Source organism: Oryza glaberrima, chromosome 6, assembly GCF_000147395.1.
Source record: "Oryza glaberrima chromosome 6, OglaRS2, whole genome shotgun sequence".
Lineage (NCBI taxonomy): Eukaryota > Viridiplantae > Streptophyta > Magnoliopsida > Poales > Poaceae > Oryza > Oryza glaberrima.
This window is the reverse complement of record NC_068331.1, coordinates 25,955,979-25,980,954: the sequence shown is the minus strand read 5'-3', so window position 1 is coordinate 25,980,954 and position 24,976 is coordinate 25,955,979. Positions and strand designations below refer to the sequence as shown.

At 39.7% G+C, this 24,976-nt stretch overlaps 3 protein-coding genes and 1 long non-coding RNA gene across 8 annotated transcripts; 3 read left to right on the top strand and 1 right to left on the bottom strand.

The window, feature by feature from the left end:
* Window positions 1–165: 165 nt before the first annotated feature.
* LOC127776793 (receptor-like cytosolic serine/threonine-protein kinase RBK1) lies at window positions 166–4,950 on the bottom strand. The gene is made up of 9 exons (XM_052303342.1): window positions 4,418–4,950; window positions 4,174–4,221; window positions 2,682–3,317; window positions 1,966–2,220; window positions 1,352–1,506; window positions 1,174–1,253; window positions 931–1,066; window positions 580–729; window positions 166–483 (listed from the first exon to the last, which is right to left on the bottom strand). The coding sequence occupies exons 1-9, from the start codon at window positions 4,440–4,442 to the stop codon at window positions 316–318; spliced, it is 1,653 nt and encodes a 550-aa protein (XP_052159302.1). The 5' UTR covers window positions 4,443–4,950; the 3' UTR covers window positions 166–315.
* Window positions 369–881, top strand: LOC127776795 (uncharacterized). The gene is made up of 2 exons (XR_008018232.1): window positions 369–504; window positions 594–881. It is a non-coding gene; the product is annotated as an uncharacterized LOC127776795 (long non-coding RNA).
* Window positions 4,951–14,591: 9,641 nt separating the features above from the next.
* Window positions 14,592–15,867, top strand: LOC127775990 (peptidyl-prolyl cis-trans isomerase FKBP13, chloroplastic-like). The gene is made up of 4 exons (XM_052302304.1): window positions 14,592–15,010; window positions 15,124–15,216; window positions 15,371–15,431; window positions 15,574–15,867. Exons 1-4 carry the CDS (start codon window positions 14,669–14,671, stop codon window positions 15,720–15,722), a joined length of 645 nt encoding a protein of 214 aa, XP_052158264.1. The 5' UTR covers window positions 14,592–14,668; the 3' UTR covers window positions 15,723–15,867.
* A 1,893-nt stretch (window positions 15,868–17,760) lies between these two features.
* Window positions 17,761–21,231, top strand: LOC127776197 (uncharacterized). Of its 5 annotated transcripts, none has more exons than XM_052302555.1 (9): window positions 17,761–17,876; window positions 18,007–18,176; window positions 18,251–18,527; window positions 18,930–18,992; window positions 19,291–19,330; window positions 19,595–19,659; window positions 19,803–19,919; window positions 20,033–20,161; window positions 20,255–21,079. In XM_052302555.1, exons 2-9 carry the CDS (start codon window positions 18,103–18,105, stop codon window positions 20,306–20,308), a joined length of 819 nt encoding a protein of 272 aa, XP_052158515.1. In that variant the 5' UTR covers window positions 17,761–17,876; window positions 18,007–18,102; the 3' UTR covers window positions 20,309–21,079. The 5 variants fall into 5 exon arrangements, 3 of the variants coding, with proteins under 3 accessions (XP_052158515.1, XP_052158517.1, XP_052158514.1); XR_008018113.1 differs by adding an exon at window positions 21,104–21,231 and having other exon boundaries at window positions 17,770–18,176; window positions 20,255–20,367; XR_008018114.1 differs by adding an exon at window positions 21,087–21,102 and having other exon boundaries at window positions 17,770–18,176; window positions 20,255–20,367.
* The last annotated feature ends 3,745 nt before the right edge of the window (window positions 21,232–24,976 follow it).

Genomic DNA, 24,976 nt, shown 5'->3' with positions numbered 1-24,976 from the left:
CTTTTTGAAATTCAGGTTACTTGATTGGATCTAGGAGCTTTTTTTTTTTTTTTTGACATGGTGAACAAGGTTCATGCAGAGATAGAACACACAGGCGAGGGCTGAAATGGTCCATCGATCGAATAATGGTATCACAACATGCATTTGGCCAAAATGACACCATGGTGATCAGCAACAAAGGGAGCAACTGATAAACTGAACCCTTACATCCATCCATACAGCCTGCATACTACTACACCTTTGGAAAGGAGGAGGATCACAATGTTGATAATGATGATGATGTACAAAAGATGGCAGTCAAAATCAACTCAAGTATCACTGCTCCAAGGCAAGCTTCTTGTGCCGGTCGAGATCGTTGAGGTAACTTGAGCGAGTATAATCCTCTGAATCGCCGGAGTCGAACATGAGGGGTTTCATGAGTTTTGGTCTTTGCATTTGCATCATTTCGAGTGATTCCCTATCCCCCTTCAAGAAACGGACCACCTACAGGCATCAAACCAACAGGTCAGTTTACAATCCAAATTGTTTCTTTTTTAGCCTTTACAATGGCCGTATAGTTAGCGTGTTCATCGCACTCACCGATTTCATGCTAGGCCGCAAGCTTGAGCTGTGGTGAATGCACATGGATGCCACTGCTAGGATGTGAGCCATTTCTTCTGGATCATATCCAACATCAAGAGAAGGATCCACTAGTTCCTTCATGTTGTTCGAGTCGAGCAATGGTTTTGCCTATGCACATGACAAACAACAGCTTGTGAATTCAAGGGCTTCAGATGTATGTGATTATACCAGTTCATGTTATCCATTCAAGTATTGTAGAATTAACTTTTGATCATCACTTGCCTCTCTCAATATGACCAGACAATGATATAAAATGAGCTGATTTGAATTTTTGTATAATGGAGCATATTAGAGATTTGCTTTTATTACCCATATTACTAGGCTTTGTCTGGAGGAATCCACGGCTTTCCGTCCTGTCACTAGTTCAAGAAGCAAAACTCCATATGCAAACACATCAGTCTTCTCATTTATGATCCCGTGCATGAAATACTCTGGAGACATATACCTAAGAAAGGGTGTAAAGTCTAAGTTAAAACCAACAATGGCATTGTTTCTTTTTCTGGGTACGATTAAATCATTGTGATGAAACTGAAAAAAACTTATCGAACTCACCCGAATGTCCCTTCAATGGGGAACACAACATGATGAGTCCATTTGTCAGGAAGCCACTTTGCAAGTCCAAAATCTGAGATCTGTGCAATGAGGGAGTAAAAACTGTTGCATTTAAAAGAACCCTAGGAATCATATAACAGATAGGACTACGGCAAGAGACTGGTAGTAGAATACATACCTGAGGTTGGTAATCTTCAGTTAGAAGGATATTTGATGCTTTGATGTCTCTGTGAATTATGCGTCGATGGCAGCCTTCATGTAGATAAAGCAGTCCTTCAGCAATTCCAAGAGCAATATTGAACCTAGCCTTCCACTTGAGGGCTCCCTTTGTGCCTGTTCAGCTGAACTCCATTTTATCACCAGACTAAGGGTATTCTAAGTATTCTCTTATATTGATTTTTTTTTTTTAGAAAGAGGATGATGCTTGAGTTCAGATATGTGATACGGCCTATAGTATATGCATTTAAGAGGCAATTGAAATGAGGGCTACAAGAAGTGATAATGTAAAATTTGTATGAAGCCTACCAAAATGGAAATCACAAATTCGCACATACTTATTGGAGAACTACATTTCATAGTTCAGATACTGCCTAAATGAATATGTTGTACTACATGGTAGCATGAATGTCAAGAGATATCTGTTCTCTAGTTGATTCCTAATAGTAAGGTCTATATATTTCTTACTTTTCTAAAAAATGATATATGATGTAACATGCCACCACATAGCAGCAATGCAGCATATCTCTCAGAAATTGGATTCATTAAGTAAAGAATATTTAGAGGAAACCATACCATGAAGAACAGAAGCCAGGCTTCCATGAGGTGAGAACTGAAGAACCAAGTGCAAGCCCCCTTCCACACTGAACCCCAAGAGCTGTGCCGCATTTGGATGGTTAACATGAGCTATTATTCCAAGCTCAGATAAGAAATCGCTAATCCTGTCCTCTTTGTTACCACCTTTTGTTAGTCTCTTCACTGCTACAAATTGTCCATCAGCAAGATGTCCTTTGTACACCTCAGCATGCCCGCCTTTTCCGATCAAATTTTCTAGTAATATCAAGCATGAAGCAAAAGATTCAGAGAATATTTAACATAGATGAAGATAATATAATTAGGCCAAAAGCTGTACTTTGTATCACATGACCCTTGGAGCTATGATATAGAGGCAGAGCATAACAGCTAAGATTTCTGTATTATATGCTAGAGTTACCGCAATGTAGAACAAAATCAGGCCCTATTTGTTAATGATTTGGTATTACAGTGTTATGCACTTATACTTTAATACTTCTCACTTTTCTAACTTCTCATCAGTAATCAGTCATCATTACACTAAATAACAGTTCATGATTTGAATCTCAAGCCCTATGTTTCCTTGGTGAAATTATACTGCTGCAGTTATAAATTCATAGCTGTGTTAAAGCTACATCCCATAAGTTCTGCAATGATAGTAACATGGCCTAATCGAGTGACAGCATTGCAGCAACAAAGAAGTAAGTTTTGCATATCACCTGAACTGAATTTGTCAGTTGCAGCACAAAGCTCACTGTAGTCGAAGCTTCTCCATGATGGCCTCCACTTGCTGATCTCAGGAAGGATCTCAGGAGCAATGGCGCCGCAATCGATCTGGTTCTTGCCGCTCCGCATCCTCTCCAGGTACCTCTTAAGCCCTGTGGTCTTGGTTCTCTGAGGGAATGTCCCCGCTCTCGCCATCGACTTCCTCCTCCTGAGTATCAATCCACTGATCAGGTTCCTCCACTGCGTATTGTGATTCGACTCCGCTGGCTGCTCAACGGAGGAGCTCTCATCGGAGTCGACACTACCGGATACCGAGATGTCTAGCACCGCGCGAGGAGAGCTCTGATCGGTGCACTCGCTGCTGTCATCGTTACCGGCCTTCGAATCCATCTTAGGCGCCTCTTTGCTACCTCCATCAGAATCAGCAGATTGGCTGCTACTGTCACCACCACTACTACTGTCACTGGGTTCTTCAGTACTGCTCCTGTCACTGGGTTCTTCAGTGCTGCTCCTGTCACTGGGTTCTTCGCTTGATACGACGGCTTCGGTTACTGACCCGCTATTGCTGCAATCCTCATTTTTCGCTTCGTCGGAATCTCTGATGGTGTTTTCTTGGTGCTCCCCTGGCCCTGAACACAGCAAAGGAGATGTAGACATAGCATGGGCTATTATCATAGGTTTGTTATGCTACAAAACTGAATTTTATCAAGAAGACAAATTAACTACCTAATACTACAAACATCAAGACAAACAAAGTGCAAAGCAAGTCAAGGCAAGAAACACATCATCATCACACACACAAACACAGGCTCTCAGATCCCTTGACAGTGGATGATAAGGGGGGAGAGGCTTGTGTTTGTCTCGTTTCCCATGAAAACCACATGCTGCCAGTCGACAGTATCTGAGGCATTTCTATAATTCAGAGATTTGCACCAAGAAAATTGACATGCGCACCACCCTCTGCACCCTTCCAAAATTGATGCTTTCTTTCTATCTATCACACACAGACAGACACACAACTAAGTCTGAAAATAACCTATGCATCTCTGTGATTTGCTTGCAATTTGCGAAAGATCATCAAGAGGGTGCTTAAATCAACATAAATGTCGATTTCAAAGATTTTGGTTTGGTGAGAAAAATTGGAAGAACTTGACAATCTACCCATCTTCTATATGATGATAGGGAATGGAAGCCTGCCCAACCTAATAGCATATTTAAAAGTTACAAAGAAGACCAGAATCCAGCAGCTGACATCTCTCTTTTTTTTAATCTCTTGTTGCCCTCTTAGAAAATGACATGTTAGAGCTTCAAAGCTGTGAGCATGCCTGGAAAAAAAAGCCATGATTTTTCCAGGACTAATGGAGCACTTAGACTAAAGCAAGAAAGAAAGAGAAGATACAGACAAGCACTAATTGTGCCACACATGCAGCAAAGAGATGAGGAAATTAAGCAGTAAAAAAATTAATCAAAATCACCACAGCTAACCTTCCTTAACAAGCAGATCCTCCTGCCTCCCATCTTCATTACCGACCTCTGCAGATTCAATCACCAAATACTCCTTCAGTTTCGTCATCACCAACAATTTCTTCTTCTGAATTTCTCTCTCTCTCTCTCTCTCTTCCCCAAGACGGACAGAAGAAGAAGAGAGAAGAGAGCAGAAGAAGAAAGAAAAAAGAGGAGCAAACTTGTATGCGAGAAACAGAATATTTGAGAGAGAAGAGAAGAATACCTTCGTTGGAGGCCATGGACGACATTAATCCCTCCTCCTCCTCCTCGTCGCCGTCGCCGTCTCCTTCGCTTTCAAACGACGACGAAAAACTCAACGGGAGGAGCAATTGCTGCCGATGCTTTCTTGCATTGAAGTCGACCAACCGTTGAAGCAGAGAAGAAGCAACCAAACCAACCCAACTGAGGCAAACAGTGCAGAGCTAAGCTCGCACGGTGCCCAAGAAAATGGAGGATGGAAAGAAATTAATACTGGAGCTAGAGAGAGAATTGCTAGGACAGTAGAGAGAGAAAGAAGATGGCGGGTTCTTTTGAAAACTTGGCTGTGCCTGCACACTGCACAGTGCAAGCAGTGCCTTCCTTTGTGTTGCAGCTATTCCTCTCTTCTCTCAAAAGAAGAGAACATTTGTAGATAGAGAGAGAGAGAGGGGCAAGCAAAGCAAGCAGCCTAGAGAGAGAAAGCAGCAGCAGCAGTAGGAAGAGGAGACAATGCAATGAGAGCAATGAGGCTGGTGGTGTGGTGGTACAACCTTTTGTAGGAGTGTGTACTACTAGTGACCTCTAGACCTTTGTAGGGGACCTACAGCAACATGCCAAAGGGAGAAGAAGAAAAATTATTCAGAAAACATAAAAAGAAATGGACTTTGTAATTAGAAAAATGAGCTTTGTAATAATGGAATGGTTTCTCTTGGAGAAGAGAAGAGGAGATCATCTGGTTGGTGGTGGAGAAAGAATGGATTTGGATGTGTCTTTGTCTGTGTGTGTTATCTCTGTACTCTACTACTCCTCCTCCTGTTCAGTAATTAATCGTCGTGGTGCATGGGATTGGATGTTGCTGTTAGGGGACAGTGAGGTTGATGTCGTGTGATTAAGTAATAAACTATGATTTATTAGTGACAGTAGGGTTGGTAGGTGTGGAGGATAAATATCTCTCAAATTAGAGAGCCTCTCTTCCAGTGGAGTATTTATTGTCCTTTGCTAATTTTGCTATGGCTCTATTTTAGGTGAGGCCTTGGAAGATTTTGTGATGATCTGGTTTTTCTCACAATTCCACCTCTTCAGATTTTCAATTTTAGAACCAAATTTATAAGTTTATTCGCTTGTTTTTTGTTACCCAACTCTCTTTTCATAATTGCGATGAAGACGAGTAAAAATTATACCTGAAATTATTTTTAAAAAAATCAAATTTCAAAATTATACTCAAGCATGTGTATTGAAAGGAACAATGAAAATGCAGTGGACTATTTTATTGTAGAAAGTCGGCAAAGTTTATGGATCATGATTTGCTCTAAAACGTGGCAGCAATCAAGGTTCAGTTGGAAAGCTTGCCTAAACCATTCCATTCTTTGAAGATAATGTATCATACTACGGTTTTGTCTAAGGATTTCATGAGAAAATCGCATGAGAATGAGATACTATCATTTTTTTTACTTGGATATGCCAGCTTATTCCCAGTAATTTTTTTTTTGAATAACCTAATGAGTGTGTATCATAACAGCGATACCGTTGAAATTGTAAGTGAAGTCACTTTACAGAATACAGATACTTTAGATTTGTAAACAAGTCACGAGCAGGAAAAAAAGATTCACTCCCTTAGGTTTGCTTGTTGGCTTAGAAGCCGCATCAACCTTTAAAATTTCAAACTTAATTTTAATTTTAAGTTATCCTAGATGTTTTATTTTCACCATTTTTTTTGGCTTCTGAACCGTTAAAAATATAAATATAAAAAGTTTTATTCTAATTGTTTTTAAGAAAAATTATATTCTATTTTTTCGTTACTTCTTTTTTTTCTACCGCTTATCAACCAAAATCAATCAATGATGCTGGGAAAAAGAAGAAAAGAAAAACTGGTTCCGTTAGTACAGGAGTTGTTCGGAATATTGGGCGCGGCTACAGTAAGATAACGTTTATCTCAAACTCAAATTCCACAGTTGGGAACATCAAATTCCAAATCTTCGTATCTCAAAATTCCAAATTTCGAATCCCATGGGAGCATTTACCCCACAGAAAGCAGAAGCAAGGACAAATTGTAGCATTCTCACCGGATCATCAGAATAAATCCTCATCAGAATAACTCCCATATCTAATTCAGATATGAGAAGATTCACATGTCCTGCACAGTGCAGATCGCCGACGTTTACCTCGCGGATCCATTGAATACGTCGTTCATACCACAAGTATACACTATTGATTGCATCCGTAGCACTGTTCCTTCTTCTTCTACTTCTTCTTCTTGTTCTGATATCTTCTTCTCATCAATAATTCACAAGACTGGTTCTTGAAATGTTCCCATCAATCTCTGTCCAGATGCTCACCCAGTTCGAAGATTTTTGTTTTTTGGAAGAATTTGGGTGAAATGATGCTGAATGCGAGCCAGAAAAGATTATTTCGCACATTGATTCCAGCAATAAATTTCACAAAGATCACGTATGAATGATGGCAAACGGCCCCATCTTTTCGCTTAAGCTCATGCTTATCAGCCAAAATTCAAATTTTCAACCTTAAATTTAAAGCTGATTTTGAGGTTTTCTTATTGAAGTTTATTTTCAACCTTTATCTTTAGGTCGCTAAAAACACGTATATAAAAGTTTTATTCACAAATTAATTCTCGTTTGTAAATATGCTGTTTGGCCAAATAATGGGGCCGAAAGCTTCTTCGAGAATACTATTGAATTGTGGATGAACGAGTATTCAGCTATAGTATCAGACATCGATCCATGGTTTGGTGTCCTGCCGTTTTCAGGCTCAAAGCCAGTTGACAGAGCTCCCATTCGAGGACGAAAATCAACGAAACTCCTTAAATAACCACCGTTTCGAATTGACACGTGCACCATGAACACGACACAAATTCTAATCCAAATCGCCTCTCCCAATCTCCATTCTCCGAGAATGGATACAAATTGCTGTCCATTATTCAACTCTGACGGCTGACGATGGCAACGATGCATGCATGGCAATATGGCATGCAGAAGAGGCAAGTTGGATTAGGTAGGTAGTTTAGTTAAGTTTAACAGTGCCATCAAGGCATCAACTAACCTGAAAAGTAATTAGTATGCAGAGTTAAGCAAAGGGATTATTGTACTAGTACTGCACCTTTTGCTGTTCATTGTTGATGTTGTACTGCTTGTACTGAACCTGTGTCGCCAATTAACTGAAGAATCATGTATGGCAGAGAAATTTTTTTCCATTAATAATAATAGACATTCATAAATAGATATACATACATAGTTAAAGTTATAATTGGAATACTTAGACCCCAAACCTTGTAACTAAGGATAAAAAAGCTACTACAAGACTAAGCTATATTTGCTTCAACCTTACTATGTTCTTATGCAACACCAACCCATTACATCGCTCGTCTACGTAGAAACCTGGATATTAGAATTGTTGCCAGAGAAAATACGCAGGGGTCTTCCGGCTAGCTCCACAAATTAGTGGGCTAGACGACCTGCGTTCAAAGCCTCACCCCCTTCTAATTATTTGATAATGATCATTCCTTAATATTAGCGTTTTATTAGAATTGTTGCTAGAAAATTATCATCGGTTGCTACTCGAACCATGTTGAATAGAAACCACATTGAGGCACGTAATCGATTGGCAGTGAAAAGAATGGAGTTGGCGGACCGAATCCTCGCCGTTTTTAATCGTGTCGATGCAACTCGCCAACTGAAACTGAATCAACCTGTGGTATCTTCAAGGGATCTCCACTCCATCGAGCAGCATATTTTCTTTCTCCTCCTCTTCTTGGTCTTTGGTCCCCTTCTTTTAAGCGAAAAGTAGCATCTTTTATGTTCTGAAGAAACATGCTAGGAAAAGACAAACAACAATAAGAAAAAAAAAGTATTACTAACTGGATGCTAAACTGCTAATGTTTTTCATTGCTCAATAAATTATCCATGAGAAAAAAAAAAGATTATAACTGTCACTAGAATGCAATGATACCCCTCTATTCTTTTTTACCTTTAGTTTTGGACATGGACATGGACATGGTTCTCTAATGTATATGTTTCATTCATCATTACGTTTTCTAGTTATATGTTTATAAAACTTGTTAAAAATATTCCCATATAGTGTTTTTTATGAAAAATATATTAATACCATTTTTTCCATATCAAATACTAATGTTTTTTAATCTCTGAATGTTCTAAGAGTTTAAGATTTGACTGCATGCATTTAGGACATCATCCTTTTAAAAACAGAGTGTTAAAAAAATTTCCATATTAGGTCGCTGGTTTGTCATTGAAGTGAGAGGTAAGTTGCAGCGGCAAAGGAGAATTAGCTCGTTTTTTACAGTAGAAAATTAGCCATTCCAACAAATCCTAGTCTCAGATTGTTTATGCATTGAAAAACGTCGAGAGGTTTTCCAGCTAGCTCCACTAAGACATTGCCTGAGTTCGAAGTCTCACTCTTTCTATTTATTTGATATTATGTCATTTTCTAGTATTTGCGTTTTTAATTGTTTACGCGATGAATGATAAGCTGTACGAAATAAGCGAAACAACAAAAATTAATCTATAGAATTTATTTTCTTTTGTTCTTAAAAGCTGATACTGAAAAATAATTTTTGATGAAAAGCCTCCAAAATTAAGTTTTAAAACTTAAATTTTAGTAACTGCTGATAACTCAAGAAGCAGTGTGCTCGGTGCAAACCACTGTTTTCACTCCATTAACTACATGGTGACCAACGCATTTGAGCGCTAGCTTATTCAGTTGATGGCAAAGCATTAATGCAATGCACGACATATATACCAGGATACAGCTTCCTCTGTCCCAAAGACCATTATGGATAATCAATTTTTTAGGAGAGGACACAATATGGTCCTAGAAAAACCACAATTACAACACGCCCAGCACTAATACTGTCTTGGTACCATTAGCACATGGCTCCCTAGTGATAGGAAAATTAAATAAATAGGCCTCATTTTTAAGGCATCACCCAAACCAAACGGCTCCTTAAATTGCCTTCGTACTGTACTGATCCCCCCCTTCACACGTCAACACCAAAGAAAAAATTAGCTCTCCTGATGGCATCAAAAGAAAATTCAGAAAAAAATTAAATCGAGGGAAATTAGCTGGCACCAGATTTAAAGAAAAATTAAGATGTCAAGAGATGACGCCAAAGAAATCGAGGACAAAAAAAAAGAAGCTTGAGTTTTTTTTTTAGGAAAATATATTGCTAGCAAGCTTCCTAAGCTGCTAAACAGTGTGTTTTGTGCAACAATTTCTATATAGAAGTTTTGCAAAAAAATTCAGCATATCTATTTTTAAAATTTAAAGTAATTAATACTTAATTAATCATATATTAACGATATACTCCCTCCGTTTCAAAATGTTTGACATCGTTGACTTTTTTAGTACGTGTTTGACCATTCATCTTATTCAAAAAATTTAAGTAATCATTTATTCTTTTCATATCATTTCATTTATTGTTAAATATACTTTCATGTACACATATAATTTTACATATTTCACAATTTTTTTTAATAAGATGAACGGTCAAACACGTGCTAAAAAGTCAACGGTGTCAAATATTTTGAAATGGAGGGAGTATCTGTTTTGTGTGTGACTGAAGAGTTCCAGTCATTCGCTTAAACGAACGCACCTTAAATAATGTGTGGTGGAAGAATGTCTTTTTTTAGAAAACGTATGTTTCTAAGCATGTAATAAATAATATGTTTTAATAATTCGGTGAATAAGTCGAAAAGAGCAAATCAAGGGAAACTAGCAGCCTAGCAAGCTCCAAAATAAAATTAAGATGTCAAGAGATGACGCCAGTGAGATCCAGGACCATAAAAAGAAAGCTTGAGATTGAAGTGGTTTGGTGTACTTGGTAGTGTCGCAACAGCAGCCGGTCAAAATACAGTTGAGCAGGCCTGCCGTCTGCACTGCACTGCGCTTTTGTCCCTGAAAGACTTTTTTTGGGTGCTTCAGTGGATAAGGATAATATAGCTTTGGTGCATCTGGATTAAGTCACCTTCCACTAATTAATCACTGGATTTTGACATGACATACACAATGCTGCTTTGCTGATCACTAAGCTAAAAATTGGTTGTGTGGATGCTCCTGTCATGGTTTCTGAAACATGGAGTTGGAGGGCTTTGGCATATGCAGGAGAAGAGCAGATGATCTGAGCTTCTGACTTCATGTCTGTGTGTGTGGTTAGCAAAACAACAACACTAATCTTTTTGAGTGCAAGTTTTGCATTAGTACAAGCTTAAGATGCAGTGAAGCAAGCAACCTAAAGCAACAGAAGAAGAGAGATGATGGATCATGAGCAGGTGAGCGACTCCAATTATCCATTCTGGTAATCTGGCCCAAGTCCTGGGCTGTGTCACTTGACTCACTAGATGTCAGAGATGACGATATGCTCCTGTTAATGGTGCCGCTGTTTGCAACGCATGAAACCTAACTTCGCAAGATTGTCTCTCCTTCTTTCTTTTCTTTTTATCTAAACAAAGTCTAAAATTGGGAATTAATCATTTCCTACAATTGTCAAGGAGAAGATCAGAAGAGAAGATGAGCATCAATCACCATGAGTTACTTGTCAACAGAACGGTAGTACTGACACCGACAATTACTGGATTTTGGACCACGATCACAGGAGTGATTTGTGATCAAACTGTCTCTCCAATAACAAAGATTTTTATTTTGTTTTTCCTCGCAGACCAGTTCAAACGAAAGTACAAAACCTGACTTATTAACCGATGTATCGATGGATGTGGATCGAGAGTTTGGTCAGGCACATGCTGCAGATCGAGCCATTACTGCGGCGGCGGCGTGTGTGGAAGAGATTGAGAGATCAGAATTGCCTGTGAAAATGACCGAAACCTAACGAGTTTTGCTACGCCATTTGTGCGTGGGGAGAGAGAGAGAGAGAGAACCAAGTGGTGCGGATTTGGAGGCTCACACGCCGAACTCCGGTGGCTCGCCGGCCGAAGCGGCGGTCTTTCCGGCGAGATCGTGCGTTCGTGTAACTGAAGACAGCGACGGTGTTGGATCGCCATGAGTGTACTGTATACGAGGATATCGATGGGTTTTATTATATCGCATTTGTTCAGAATCACGTTGGTTGCCTGCAGAAATTTGATGAAGGATGTCAGGTTTGGGTAGTTGTATGGGCTGTAAGATGAGGTGTGTTGGGTAGATGGGCCGGATAATGTTGAGCAGGCCAGGAAGGCTTTGGCCCAGAAATTTTCAGAGATCTAGGGAGGAATAAGTCCATTTTCATTCCTCAACTTTCCGCCGAGTTTAATTGATAACTCTAAACTGCAATATCAGAAATCTTCAACCCCATCATAGTAAAACCATTCAAGTCAGATCCCATGACAATATGGATGCTTGTTTTTGCTGACGTGTTTCAGCAAAAAGAAAATTAAAAAACAAGTGGGCCCACATATAAGTGGACTTCCACATCTCCCCACCTACTCCATCTCTCCCCTCTCCTTCATAGGAGCTCGTCGGCAAGGAGAGGGAGGTCGGTGACGAGGTGGCTCTGGTGGTCAGCCACAGTGGAGGAAAAGAGAAGGGAGGCGAGGGAGCCAGCCATCCGCGAGAAGGCATCGGTGAAGGAGAGGATCCAATGCCCCAGCAACTCCGCGCTTAGGTACTCCTGCGGTCCTGTGATGCTGGAGTGGGCTCTTCCCCACCACTCATGCTCATCCTCGTGGGACGCTCCTCCCCACCACTAGGGGTGGGCTCGCCGCCTCCACCCAATCATGTTGAGAATAGGAGGAGGAGCCGTGGAGGTGGAACTTGAGCTTGAGTGGTGGTTGCGTCACCATGTCCTAGTTCTCGTCCCGAGCCGCTCGTTCTTCGGCTTATTCACCGACTCTTGGTTCGTCTCCACCAGTGGGACGCGCTCCACAGCGAGTCAACGGTGGCGGTCCGGCCAGGCACCTCTTTGTCGCTCCTCGACTGGTCGACAGAAGTGATGAGCTGATGAGGTCAAAGGTAAAGGTAGCATCGGCATAGTCCGCCGTCTTCCGGTAAGACACTCACACTGTTTGCTAGATAAGTTCAAAGGGGAGGTCCCAACATAGATGACGACCGCGACTTCTCCTTCGATTCGGCAGCCCTTGCTCCAATTTGACCGCGCGCCCCCTTAGGAGAGAGAGAGAAGCTAGAGAGAAGAGGGGAGGACGGTGATGATGACATGCGGGGGCCACTTTTGGTTTTGCCACATAAATTCCTAGTTAGCACGAGTGGACCAGATCAACTTGCCAATTGCCATGTGTTAACAAAATCTCAGACCTCAGATTATTGGTCGTGGATTACTCATGCCATGCTCCAAAAAAATTCGATTTCTACAAAATCTTTTCGAAACATACATACGCATTTGCTCACAATGCGTGTACTCTCACTGCTTTGAATGCACACATGCACACTCTACCGCTATGACCTTTCGGAAGACTATGTCGACATATCACGAGATTGACGAAGTCACCATGTTGTCTCGCTGTCGGCAGGTACATCACCTACCGCTGAAAGAATAATTAGCCGTGACTGTGAGCACATGTGTCAAATCTAGAACTTGTATCTAGGTAGGCTGGTTCCACCACGAAGAATCTAAACAATTGAGCAATGCTTACTTCATGATTTCTCCGTAAACTTTAAACGTTAGAACTGTTCATTGTTTAGACTGCTTTGTGTTTAAATTTATTTTTAAGGTTTGTAATATATAATATTTGACTAATTCACATAAACAAATCCATCATATTTAATCCAAATTACATGGTTCTTTGAAACGTAGTATTGAAAAAAATGGAATAATGGAAAAAGAGCAAAGGATTTAAACGTGAACGTAAATGCAAAATAGAGTACAACAAAACATAAGAAAAATATAGAAATACTTCCTCTAGTTCCTAATTTGTTGACGTTTTAGACAGGATTACACATACCAATGAGTGATTAATCAGTGTGCCTACTTCCTGTTTTACCCCTAATAAATACGGTTTTGAGGCATACCAAATCATAACCTGCTCTTGGTTTGAGTGGCCATCTCATGCAAAAGTGAAGCTACCAGTCCTGAGTTCGATTCTTGGTGGCCACATTTTTTTGCATGGCACTGTAGACGTGTTACTGTTGGCATGCATGCACTCGCGCGCTGCTAACAAAAATTTTGCCAGGTGCGTTTGCCGCCAATAACTCAAATTTTGGCGCTGGTTTGCAGCAGAATCCCCTTTGCCATCTCCATCTATTTATGCTGTGCAATACTAGCTAGTTTGACGCTCCAACTCCCTACATACTCCATCCGTTTAACATGAACTTGAACATAGAGCCATGACCTGCTCCATGGCGAAAATTGCGAAAGTAGTACAAGGAGGTGAGTAGAAGGCAAAGAGCCAACAAGCAGGCATAGAAGAAGGAAATTACTCAGCGCGTGGGAGGGCAATGGTTGAACAGGAAACGAGAAGGCAAAGCATGCATGATGTTGGAAATAATGGGAGTAGTAATGGCCGGCTGCATGCATGCAGGGGCAAGCAGGTCCAAGATGCACCAAAAAAGCTAAAACGTCAAGAAATATCACACAATGCTTCCAGAGCTAAAACGTCAACTAATTTCAAACTGGAGGGAGTAGTGGTTTGTGTAGACCACAGAAAAAACACATGAATCAAATTAGATAAATAGACTCGCATGAAATTTTTCAAGGGTTTAGAGTTCTTGTAATTTTCCTCTAAATTTTTTTTGTAGAATTGTCCATTTTATATGATTTTAAAACAAAAGTATAGGATTAAATCTTTGTTTCGAAGACTTTCTTACGATTTTCCTATAATATAGAAATTCTCTAAATTTATCTCCGTTTCAGGTTATAAGACTTTCTAGCATTACCCACATTCACATATATGTTAATGATCTAGACATCTATATAAATGTGTGCCTAGATTCATTAATATTTATATGAATATGGACAATGCTAGAAAGTCTTATAAACTGAAACGGAGGAAATATATGTTTTTCTTTTAAGAAGGAAGTATATGTTTTTTTTTAGAAGGAAGTATATGTTTTTGGTACGGTTCAGGAGGCCCTCATGGGGAAAAACTACCAGGACGCGCTCCAAAAGGATGAAAAAGAACATTACTTTGGGCGCGTTGGATCCAATACATATGGTCGAGATTGACCCACGTCGTCCAAGGATTCGTCCACGATTCAGAAGACGTTAAACCTTATCCGTTTCTGCAACGCTACGCTGTGTTTCTCTGGTTTGGGGAGCTTTGGAATGAACTGAGGCAGCAGCAGAGGACGGAGCCGGCAAGCCATGGCTCCCTCCGCCGCCGCCGCCGCCGCCGCCGCCACCGCCTCGCCGCTGTCCCGTCTCCTGCTCAGCCTCCCAAACCCCAGCGTGAAACTTCCCGTTTCTTCTCCGAGCCGGAACGCCGGCGCCGCCGTGGCCGCCAAGAACAGCACCCCCGTCGTCGCCCTCCGCCGGCGCGAGGCCGTGGCCGCCGTGCTGTCCGCAGCCATCCTCTCCCACGTGCTCCCCGCGGCGGCGGAAGCGTCCGGCGGCGAGTGCCCGCTCGAGGTGGCGCCCAACGGTCTCGCCTTCTGCGACCGCGTCGTCGGCACCGGCGCCGCCGCCGAGCAAGGGCAGCTCATCAAGGTCAGCACGACAGCACGCACCTGCCCGCCCACCGGCCGCCGCCGCCGCCGCCGGCGAGGCGAGGTCTCGGGGTTCTTGCTAACCTCGCCGTGTGTTTCGTTCGTCCCTCGCAGGCGCATTACACCGGGAGGCTGGAGGACGGCACGGTGTTCGACAGCAGCTACAAGCGCGGGAAGCCGCTCACCTTCCGCGTCGGCGTCGGCGAGGTAAACACGATCAATCAATCAAGCACACTAACAGATTCTGCAAGATATTCAAACATTGTACTAATCGGCAACAGATTACGCAGCTACACGATGAATTAGACTCATCTCTGATACCAAGATCACTCACATTGCATATTCACTGATAATTCTTCAGGTGATCAAAGGATGGGACCAGGGCATAGTGGGCGGCGAAGGGATCCCGCCGATGCTCGCCGGTGCGTCTCCCTGCCTGAACTGAACCCTGAAAAATGACAAAAATCTGAAATGAACTCACCATACTCGATCAGATTCACCTCGATTTTGTATCAATTTAGAGTGAAATGGTGAAGCTGAATGGAAATGTGGTTGAATGTTCAGGTGGAAAGAGGTCGCTGAGGCTGCCGCCGGAGCTGGCCTACGGCGCGAGAGGAGCCGGGTGCAGAGGCTGGGAGCCCACCTCCTGCGTCATCCCGCCCAACTCCACTCTCCTCTTCGACGTCGAGTACGTCGGCAGAGCAGTCGGATGATCTCTCCCTGCAGATTTGGTTTCTTGTGTTGATTGATGTATGCAGAATGTTCAGAGTATATATCGATACCGAGTTGAGAGTTTCAGACTGAGAACATTTGCAGAGAGATTTAAGCAGCACGATCGTGGTCTACGGGTTTGAAATAGGTTATAGATTGTGAAAATTCCAAAAGCTTTGGTGAGTTTGGGCATGATCATGCACATCATGCCCAAAACTTCAATTCCAAATTACAACATTATCCTTTTTCATTAGCACCGTTTCTCGAGCCACTAAATAATGTGTTTTTGTAAAAAAAATATTTATGTATATAAGTTTTTTAAAAATAAATCAAAGAAATATTTTTTTTTAAGAAAGAGAGCAGAGCTCTCCCATTTCATTTACTGAAATGCAGATTACCCAAAATCAAAGAAATCTATTTTTGAAATTTATAATGTTTAGTAATTATTCATGGGCCGTCTCATTTTATGTGCTAATATGCTATAATCTAATAAGGAGTTTCAAACGGGCCTAAAAACATTTAGGGAGAGAATTTAGGAACACGACCATGCTGAGCGAGTTTGAACAACATTGCCAAAATGCCCAAAAAAAAACTTTGGTGACTGATTTCGGCAAGATCGTCCACACCATCAAGCTTTCATATTCTCTCAATGATTGGTTATACGTACGAGTTCTCATTCAGATGATTTTCGAAGAATTTTATCTGAAAATTGTAGTATGAACGAATCCGGAAACGAAACGATTTTGCTAAATTTTTGCCGGGTGATTTTTTTCATAGTATTTGATGTTTTTCTAGCCGCACGATGTTTTCCAAGATTTGTGCAAAAGCAGGGTTAGTTGAGTCCATGACCGAGTCAACCTGACTTTGTATCGATGGATTCCTGTACATCACGCATGTCAAATTGTCAGTAGCCATTTATTTCTTCTATCTATTTCTTTATTTCTTTTTCTAGGTACCAAAATACAGTGCACTTGTACTAAAATTACAGTGCACTTACATACCATATCTACTGTTATAAAGCACCGTATTTAGTTATAAATGCAATATTTAACACTTCAGATATCTGCACGGTTTCTCAAGCAATGTATTTATACTAAAACGACAAATATTCTAGTTACCAAAATTTACAACACACTTGTACTAAAATTACAGTGCACTTACATACCATATCTACTGTTTTTACAAATGTAATTTTAGTTATAAAGCACTGTATTTAGTTATAAATGCAATATTTAACACTTCAGATATCTACACGGTTTCTCAAGCAATGTATTTATACTAAAACGACAAATATTCTAGTTACCAAAATTTACAGCGCACTTGTACTAAAATTACAGTGAACTTACATGCCATATCTATTGTTTTTGCAAATGTAATTTTAGTTATAAAGCACTGTAATTTTAGTTATAAATGTAACATTTAACACTTCAGATATCTGCATGGTTTCTCAAACAATATATTTATACTAAAACGACAAATATTCTAGTTACCAAAATTTACAGTGCACTTATACTAAAATTACAGTGCACTTACATGCGATATCTACTGTTTTTATAAATGTAATTTTAGTTATAAAACACTGTAATTTTAGTTATAAATGCAATATTTGTGTTAATCTTTACTGAATACTACTCTACTAATAAGTACAATCACATGCTACTTGGACGGTTTCTCTGTATTGTTTTTTTTTTTTTTTACCGTTGGATGCAGATATGAGGGGAGAAAAAATTGGGTGATTTTTTTCTCAAAAATCACACGCCACATGCCTAGACAGTCCCATCAGGAAAAGTTCTTCGAAGTAAAGGCCCATTGTATGACATATCCGGGCCGCAATTGTGGCCCATCCGTCGCAAGTTTCCCGGGCAAAGCGAGATGGGCCGAGATTGCGATCTGTCAACTCTCTTTTGTGGTCCCCACCTGTCAGTCTCCGTGTCTCGCTGACTTCCTCTGCATCTCTCGCGCCGCCTCGCCGGCGACGGTCGCCTCTCCGGCTCCGCCGCCGTCGTCATCACGAGGGCTGCCACGGTCACGAGCAGGCGGGCGTCGGCGAGGTGGAGGACGGGAGTTGCGGTTGCGGGGAGAAGTGGAGGCCGGTGAAGGGGAAGAGGAGAGGGTAGGCTTGCCGGCGGCGGCATCGGGCGACGGCGACGTATCAGGTGAGAGAATCTCGGCGAGTTCTCTCGCCATCCGATTCTTCGATTCTCTTCCCTGTCAGTACGCCCCGCAATTCCACAGTGCTCAAATTTTACGGTTCAAGACAAATCATTATGCTGATGCAGAACGCAGCTAGAATTTTTCAGGTTTGCAGCCGTTTTTTTTTTTTTTTTTGGATTTCCGGACCGCTGTGCAAGATTCTGCACGCTTGTGAGGAACACAAGAGGAATGGATAATACCCCACGATTTTCAGGAGGAGGAGATGATTGTGAGTTGATGCAGCAGAAACAAGAATGGGCCAAGTATACCCTCAGAACCATTCACCAATCAAGAGGAGTCAGTTCACATCTCATGCTGGTTTTTTCCTGTGCTGTAGAACACAAGACATGCTAAAGAGCAAGCTCATTCTTGAGGATGATTTTGGGTGGAATTTACCTTCAATGGGCTCAAATTCAGATCAGAGCAATGCTAATAATAAGGGCAACCTGAAGTATATAGGAGGTGTTGACATTAGCTTCTCGAAAGAAGACCCTTCCACGGCGTGTGCTGCACTGGTAGTTTTAGATGCTGGTACCTTAGAAGTTGTCCACGAAGAGTTCGATGTTGTTCGGCTGCAAGTGCCATATATTCCAGGATTTCTTGCTTTCAGAGAGGTATTGTGTGTCCTCTTATTTTGGCGTGTTTGGTTTGATCAAAACATATGTTTGCTAGATCATGAGCAACAGTTTATCCATGCCTTCTGTATTATTATTCAGGGGCCTAGACATTTTCATTTTCTGTAGTGATGAACAGGCAGACAAGCAAACAATGAAACAAAATCAAGATGGGTACATTCATATTTATTGTGTTTTTGCTAACTATTCTTTCTTCTTATCTGTATAACCATAGATGGGTCTAGCATGTTCAATGCAAAATCAAGTTATGATTGGACGTGGATAAACTGTTGTTATATGCTAACTATTCTTTTAATTATTCTACTTTGTTAGATGGTTTAAAATATACATCAAGTATATTGTTATACAGCTAAAAGTGTCAACATGCACTACTTGTTACAGGCTCCAATTCTTCTAGGACTCTTGGAAAAAATGAAGACAAACAACCAGCATTTCTACCCTCAGGTTGCTTTGTCGTTGCAATTTACCCTTCTGTAAATAGGTTTACTGTGGCTTTATGCTTTGTAGCATTCCATGTTGTCATATGTTGTTTCCATTTTGACTGTGAAAACAGTGTGAATTGTCTGCGCTGATGTATAATCATTTGTCATCATAAATATCATTTATTCTAGAATTTTGATCTGGAATGCTTAATGGCATAAGCATTGGCATTAAATTTTAGATATGTTAGCGTCTTCTAGTTTTACATTTAACACTAGTTATGCCAGTGCCTTCTCTATGGTTTAACTTGATGAACTGACAGGTACTCATGGTTGATGGAAATGGATTACTTCATCCACGAGGTATACCTCATTAGTGATTAGTATCATGGCAATCTTAGTTTGTAAGACTAAGATGATTCATGTGATTAGAAAAAAACTGCAGAATCACACACATAACATGATTATATTATATTCTTTTAGAACGAACTATCTTGACAGTCCTTGTAGTCCCTAGTCAATTGACTTGGTGATTGCGTACAGCATGTCTAGTTATGTATATACACTGCAAGCTGCATCAATAAACTACTTGAATGCATGACCCTCTAACTTACATATGTTCAACAGGTTTTGGTTTAGCTTGTCATCTTGGTGTCCTTGCAGACCTGCCGACCATTGGAGTTGGAAAAAATGTATTAATATTACTGCCATTGCAACTACTCCTATTGAAGTTCTCTCATCTAGTTGTTTTCCGACCATTTCAAGTACTTGATGGTTTTCTGATGTTCTGATCCTCTGAGAGAAGACTAAGTCCTCAGTGTTTTGAATGCCCCAGCTGCACCATGTGGATGGCCTTAACCAATCTGAATTGAGAAGACAATTAGAAGCAAAAGAAAACTGCAACAAGGAGTTAATTTTATTGACTGGACAGTCTGGGACAACATGGGGAGCTGTAGGAGATTCTATATTGGACCTCTGAATGCATCCTTCACTTCATTTCTGTCATATATTTCCTGATAATGGAAAGGTTTCTATTGTTGGAACTAAACTATTAACTTATCCCAGGCAATGCGCTCCTGCCCTGGTTTGTCGAAGCCGATCTACATCTCAGTTGGGCATCGCATTTCACTTGACTCAGCCATTGGGATAGTGAAGTTCTGTAGTAATTATCGCATTCCCGAGCCCATTCGCCAGGTAGAATTTTGTAAATAGTATACCTCAAGTTTCATCTTGTCAGCACTTTGTATCTTGGGTACTAATTTGACGTTTCGTTTCATCCTTCGCTAGGCTGATATAAGATCAAAGGTGTTCCTTCAAAAGCACCAAAAACTTGAAGAGTAATAACAAGATTGAAATGGGAGTTTTATCTTCTACCTGAGTCAAATTTTCCACAGCATGAAGTAACTTTTCCGCAGCTCTTTCTAATCGTAATAGATTGCACATTGCGCCGTCGTTTTCTTTTTCTTTTCCTTTTTTTGTACATGAGGGTGATTGTCACTTGTCAGGTCAGTATTGTTTGTAAAATAGATTGCAGCTCACCTTTGAACAATCTGAAATCTGTTCAGCTGTTGATGTCCGCACACTTGTTAGCTAATTTAATCAAAGATTTCAATTTACGACTGCAGAAATATTGCTCTGTTACAATACTAAACAGTGGCTCATAAACCAGCTGGGGGTGTGTATAAACTTGGAAGTCATTTTAATTCTGTGAAACGCAATAGTAAAACCAAATATTATCGTGCTGATGTAGTGCAGGCGTCTTAATTCCATAAAGGTAATATGAACCTAGTTGTTCTAAAATAAATGTGAACCTAATTTGTTAAATTAAATATAAAATAGGTGGTTGATTTACTCTGCCATGTGTCAAATTGTCAATGAGTCTAAAAACGGTCACAAATAGTCACATGGTAAAAGAGCCCTAGCATGGTTATCTTTGGCACATAATTAAGTGCCTTATCCTTGTCGTATCTAATCTAACAAATAGAGACATTATGGCATGTTAAACTTAGAAGAGTCATAAATGCATATCCTTCTAGAGGCTTAGATTAGCTGAATGCTACTATTCACCAAAATTACCCTCTTTATTTACTATCGTGCTGCTATATATACACATGATCAGAGATGACTGCGATGCAGCATCACTCAAAGTCTCAAACCATCTTGCTTCCAACAAATCCAAGCAGAAGAGCATTCAGCAGTGGGTTGCAATTAACAGCGAGATGGCTGCCACCTTCTCTTCTGTTATGTGGAAGATCCTTGTCATTGCTGTAGCCATTGCTGCTCTCCTTATCCCTTCAGGTATACATTGCAAGATTTTCTAAGATTAGCATAATGCCCGTGTGTTGCAACATGCTTTTTTCTTCTAATTGTCTAATATATTATCATTATGTTTATTTTTCTATCATTTTGTAAAGATGAAAATTTTCATAATATTCTATTGTTATATTTTTCTTTCTATAAGATCTATAGCATGTGGGGGCTAAGAGATAAGCAACTCACCGTTCATGGGTCCCGTATGGTAGTTGGGTGGTGGTGGTGGCAGACTCATCACCACCACTACTATCTTTTATATTAGTATAGATATAGATAATATTGTTCCCCTCAAATCACTATTACGATTCTGATTTTTACGGTTCATAATTACTCAGTATCGAAAGAGAACATCGGAGTTTCAAATTATGATTTACTCTGTTTGGATGTGGCTGATTTGTGAACTATACATTGGCATTTTTCTTTTCTGATGGATGCAGGAGAGGGCAGGTTCGTGTGCCGAGGCAAATGCGAGGATATACGTGACTGCGACAACTGGTGCAAGACGGCCGGAGGCTACCCACAGGGAGGGCAGTGTGTGCCGCCCCTCTACCAATTCTGCTGCTGCATCGAGTAGCAGTATGGATCTCCATCGTCATGGCCTACAATGTTGGCTAAATTGAGAGCTTGATTTGACACCAAAATCTGCAAAAAATGAAATGGAAATTAAGTAAGTATGCCATGATTGAGATTAATTACAAAACGGGAATCAATTTCAGAGAATCGCGAGAATTATTCATGTTTTCATACGAAGTTTTGTTTCGACCCTAGCTGCATTCGAGGGTAAAGATTTGGAACCTTTTGGAAAACGTGGTAACTCATTATCACATGATTAATTAAGCAGAACTTTTTTTGCAAAAAAAATAACCATTTAATAGTTTGGAAAATATGCATGTAAAAAATGAAAAAGTAGAGTTGAAAAGGTTCGATTTGAACACAGTTTTATCGTTAAACCTATAATGGCTTATAAAACGTACCGTTTTTTAGCGGCAAAAGAAAAAAATCTATAAGGAAAAACCTTTTTCATATGTATTCTTAGCATTTAAAAGCTAGTACTGCAAAATGAAAAACATCAAAATCAACTTTATGACTATGTTTTTGAAGTTAAATTTAAGCTACGGCATAAAGCGAAGGAGTCTATACGGAAGATGAGAATCAGCAGCTCATTTGCGTCGCTGGAAATCCGGATTCTGTCACGTTGATATACTAGTTTTTGGTTCTGATTTGCTTCTGATTCATGACTAATTTACTCATAAAAAATGAGCAACCTTGTCTCACCATTTAAAAATGCCCACGAGCAAAATTCACGTGGATGACGTGGTTGCCGTTCATGTCAACAGATCTCTCCGAAGATTCAATTACCGAAAATCGCAATATTTTATAACCAAAATTTGGATCCGCTTACACCTCGGATCTGACCTAAAAGCGGTAGCTGCGTCATGTACACATGTGTTGCCTCTATTGGCAGATTTTGATTTTGCCAAATCAAAGTAGACTCACGTTTCATTGGTTTTCTCAACCAGGCCAATCAAAATTCAAACAATAATGAATTCAAAATGTTCAAATCATCTACACTGGACAAGTGGACGCTGGACAGTGACTCATCAATTCATCATTCCCATTTCAGGGTCTATTTATATATGTTTCTCTTTATGCTTCTTTAGGAAATAATTAAAGTTAGTTTATTGGGTAAGTGGCAGAAGAAACCTAGTACTGCTTTCTTATTTTTCCCTTTTAATATCTAGAATTGTACTTTTCTGGTGCAAACAACAAAATGGTAAGTGTGCAATACTAGGGGCACAAAAAATATTTTAAAACTTGAATAGGTATTAGAAAACTGTAGGGTAATTGAGAAGCAAGGGAAAAACTTGTGACAATGGGTTGATCACCTTATCATCGTCATTATCACACATAAACCCTCCTATCAAAGAATTGTTCTTATTTTTCACGACGAAAAGACAACCGAAAGAAACGGAAAATGACCACCAATGCCTCCTTTTATGATGACAATGATTTATACTCTACTGCTGACATAGGCAATTATTTCTCAATAATCACAAGAGCAAATTCTACACGTTTAAGAAAATAAGAGAAGTCGATCGGCACGATCATTTTCATGTCTCTATAGGATGCATGAAAAAAAAAAGTGGTGAAAGCCCTCTTTCCTAGTATAAAACATGATACAAAACTTGTGCAGAAATTTGATGTTCGAATTAACAGTGTTGTGTTTGACCATCGAGATTATATTTCCATGAAAACCAAGAAAGAGAAAAAAAACAAAAAGACTCGTTATTAATAAAAGAGTAAATTTTACGCAATTACATTTTTTAATTAAAATATCATAAAACTATAGATTATATATAAAAAATGTATCTTAAAATTACAGATTTAGCATTAAATTTATCATTATCACTAAACTAAATAATTGACATCAATATTACCACAAAATTGTAGCTTCTGTAACTTGAAAAAATAATAGCACTATAGATCTAAATTCGAAAATATCTATAGTTATACGATAACTTCATCACTAAATATTTAATTTTATGAAACGATCTAAATCTATAGCTTTGTGATAAATTTAGAGCTAAATCTATAATTTTATAATATACCCGTTGAAATCTGTAGTTTCATGATAATCTAGTCATGAAATTTGCTCTTAATAAAAGCTAGCAGATTTTCATATGTGTCTCAATGATGGTCAAAGTGTTGTATGACTATTGGCCTAACTACCAGTAGCTCATGCAACATTGAGAGGCATACGATCAGCAACTACCAAGTCAATCTTCTTTTCAAAAAGGAAAAAAAAGAATAAAAAATCCTACCAAGTCAATCTTTCGCATTTGATCATGCTAGTAGCTGAACCAGAGTCTCCCAAGTCCCAAGTCCTAATGTCCACCTTCCGTTGTGTACATACTTGTTCGAGGAGTCAAGAAACATCCGAGTTATTGTACCGTTCGAACAGACATTCCCTCCCCAAATTGGTCGTAGCCCATGTACTTGTCATTTGTCAAAAGAATTGAAAATTTTCTCCATCTCTTGATCGGCTCCATCTTAGGGTTTTTTTTGGCACCTATATAATGCAAGATGCATTCCGTTCTCTGAACTTTCTGAGTTACTCCATCCCTTTTTTTTTTAATATATGACACCGTTGATTTATTGAGATATGTTTGATCATTTGTCCATCATTTAATTTATTGTGACTTAATTTATCATCAAATGCTCTTTAAGCATAACTTTTTTATATTTGCATTTTTTAATAACATGAATGATCAAACATTTATAAAAAAATTAATAGCGTTACATATTGAAAAACAGAGATAATATTTAAAAACCGCCCATACGACAAAGAATGGGTTGTAAATCTCAATGACAAATGGGCTCCAACACTAGTATAGGTCAATATATTACACAACCAAAAATCTCTGCTCTCTCATAATGTATTTCATTATCCTACCAAGTACCATTCTCAATAAAAGGTTAGTAGCATTCCTACATAAGGCAATAGGTTCTGAAATATAGCAGGGTACTTTTTTTTATAACTATAGCCATTCCCTAATAGTTGTAGAATTGTAGTTATATACTCTGGGTATTCCATATCAAGTACACGCGCAACCCTAGTTGACAACGAAAATACTAAACCATACAGTTCTGTGTGACTGTGTCTAAATATGAGCATACTGTCTTGTCTACATGTTT

Coding starts and splice junctions, on each gene's coding strand:
- LOC127776793 (XM_052303342.1), bottom strand. CDS start 4,442: ATGTCGTCCATGGCCTCCAACGAAG. Junction 2,221..2,681: donor AACTGACAAATTCAGTTCAG/GTGATATGCAAA, acceptor TGATATTACTAG/AAAATTTGATCGGAAAAGGC. Junction 484..579: donor TGCGGCCTAGCATGAAATCG/GTGAGTGCGATG, acceptor TGATGCCTGTAG/GTGGTCCGTTTCTTGAAGGG.
- LOC127775990 (XM_052302304.1), top strand. CDS start 14,669: ATGGCTCCCTCCGCCGCCGCCGCCGCCGCCGCCGCCACCGCCTCGCCG. Junction 15,011..15,123: donor AGCAAGGGCAGCTCATCAAG/GTCAGCACGACA, acceptor CGTCCCTCGCAG/GCGCATTACACCGGGAGGCT. Junction 15,217..15,370: donor TCCGCGTCGGCGTCGGCGAG/GTAAACACGATC, acceptor ATAATTCTTCAG/GTGATCAAAGGATGGGACCA.
- LOC127776197 (XM_052302555.1), top strand. CDS start 18,103: ATGGATAATACCCCACGATTTTCAGGAGGAGGAGATGATTGTGAGTTG. Junction 18,528..18,929: donor GATTTCTTGCTTTCAGAGAG/GTATTGTGTGTC, acceptor TACTTGTTACAG/GCTCCAATTCTTCTAGGACT. Junction 19,920..20,032: donor CTGGGACAACATGGGGAGCT/GTAGGAGATTCT, acceptor AACTTATCCCAG/GCAATGCGCTCCTGCCCTGG.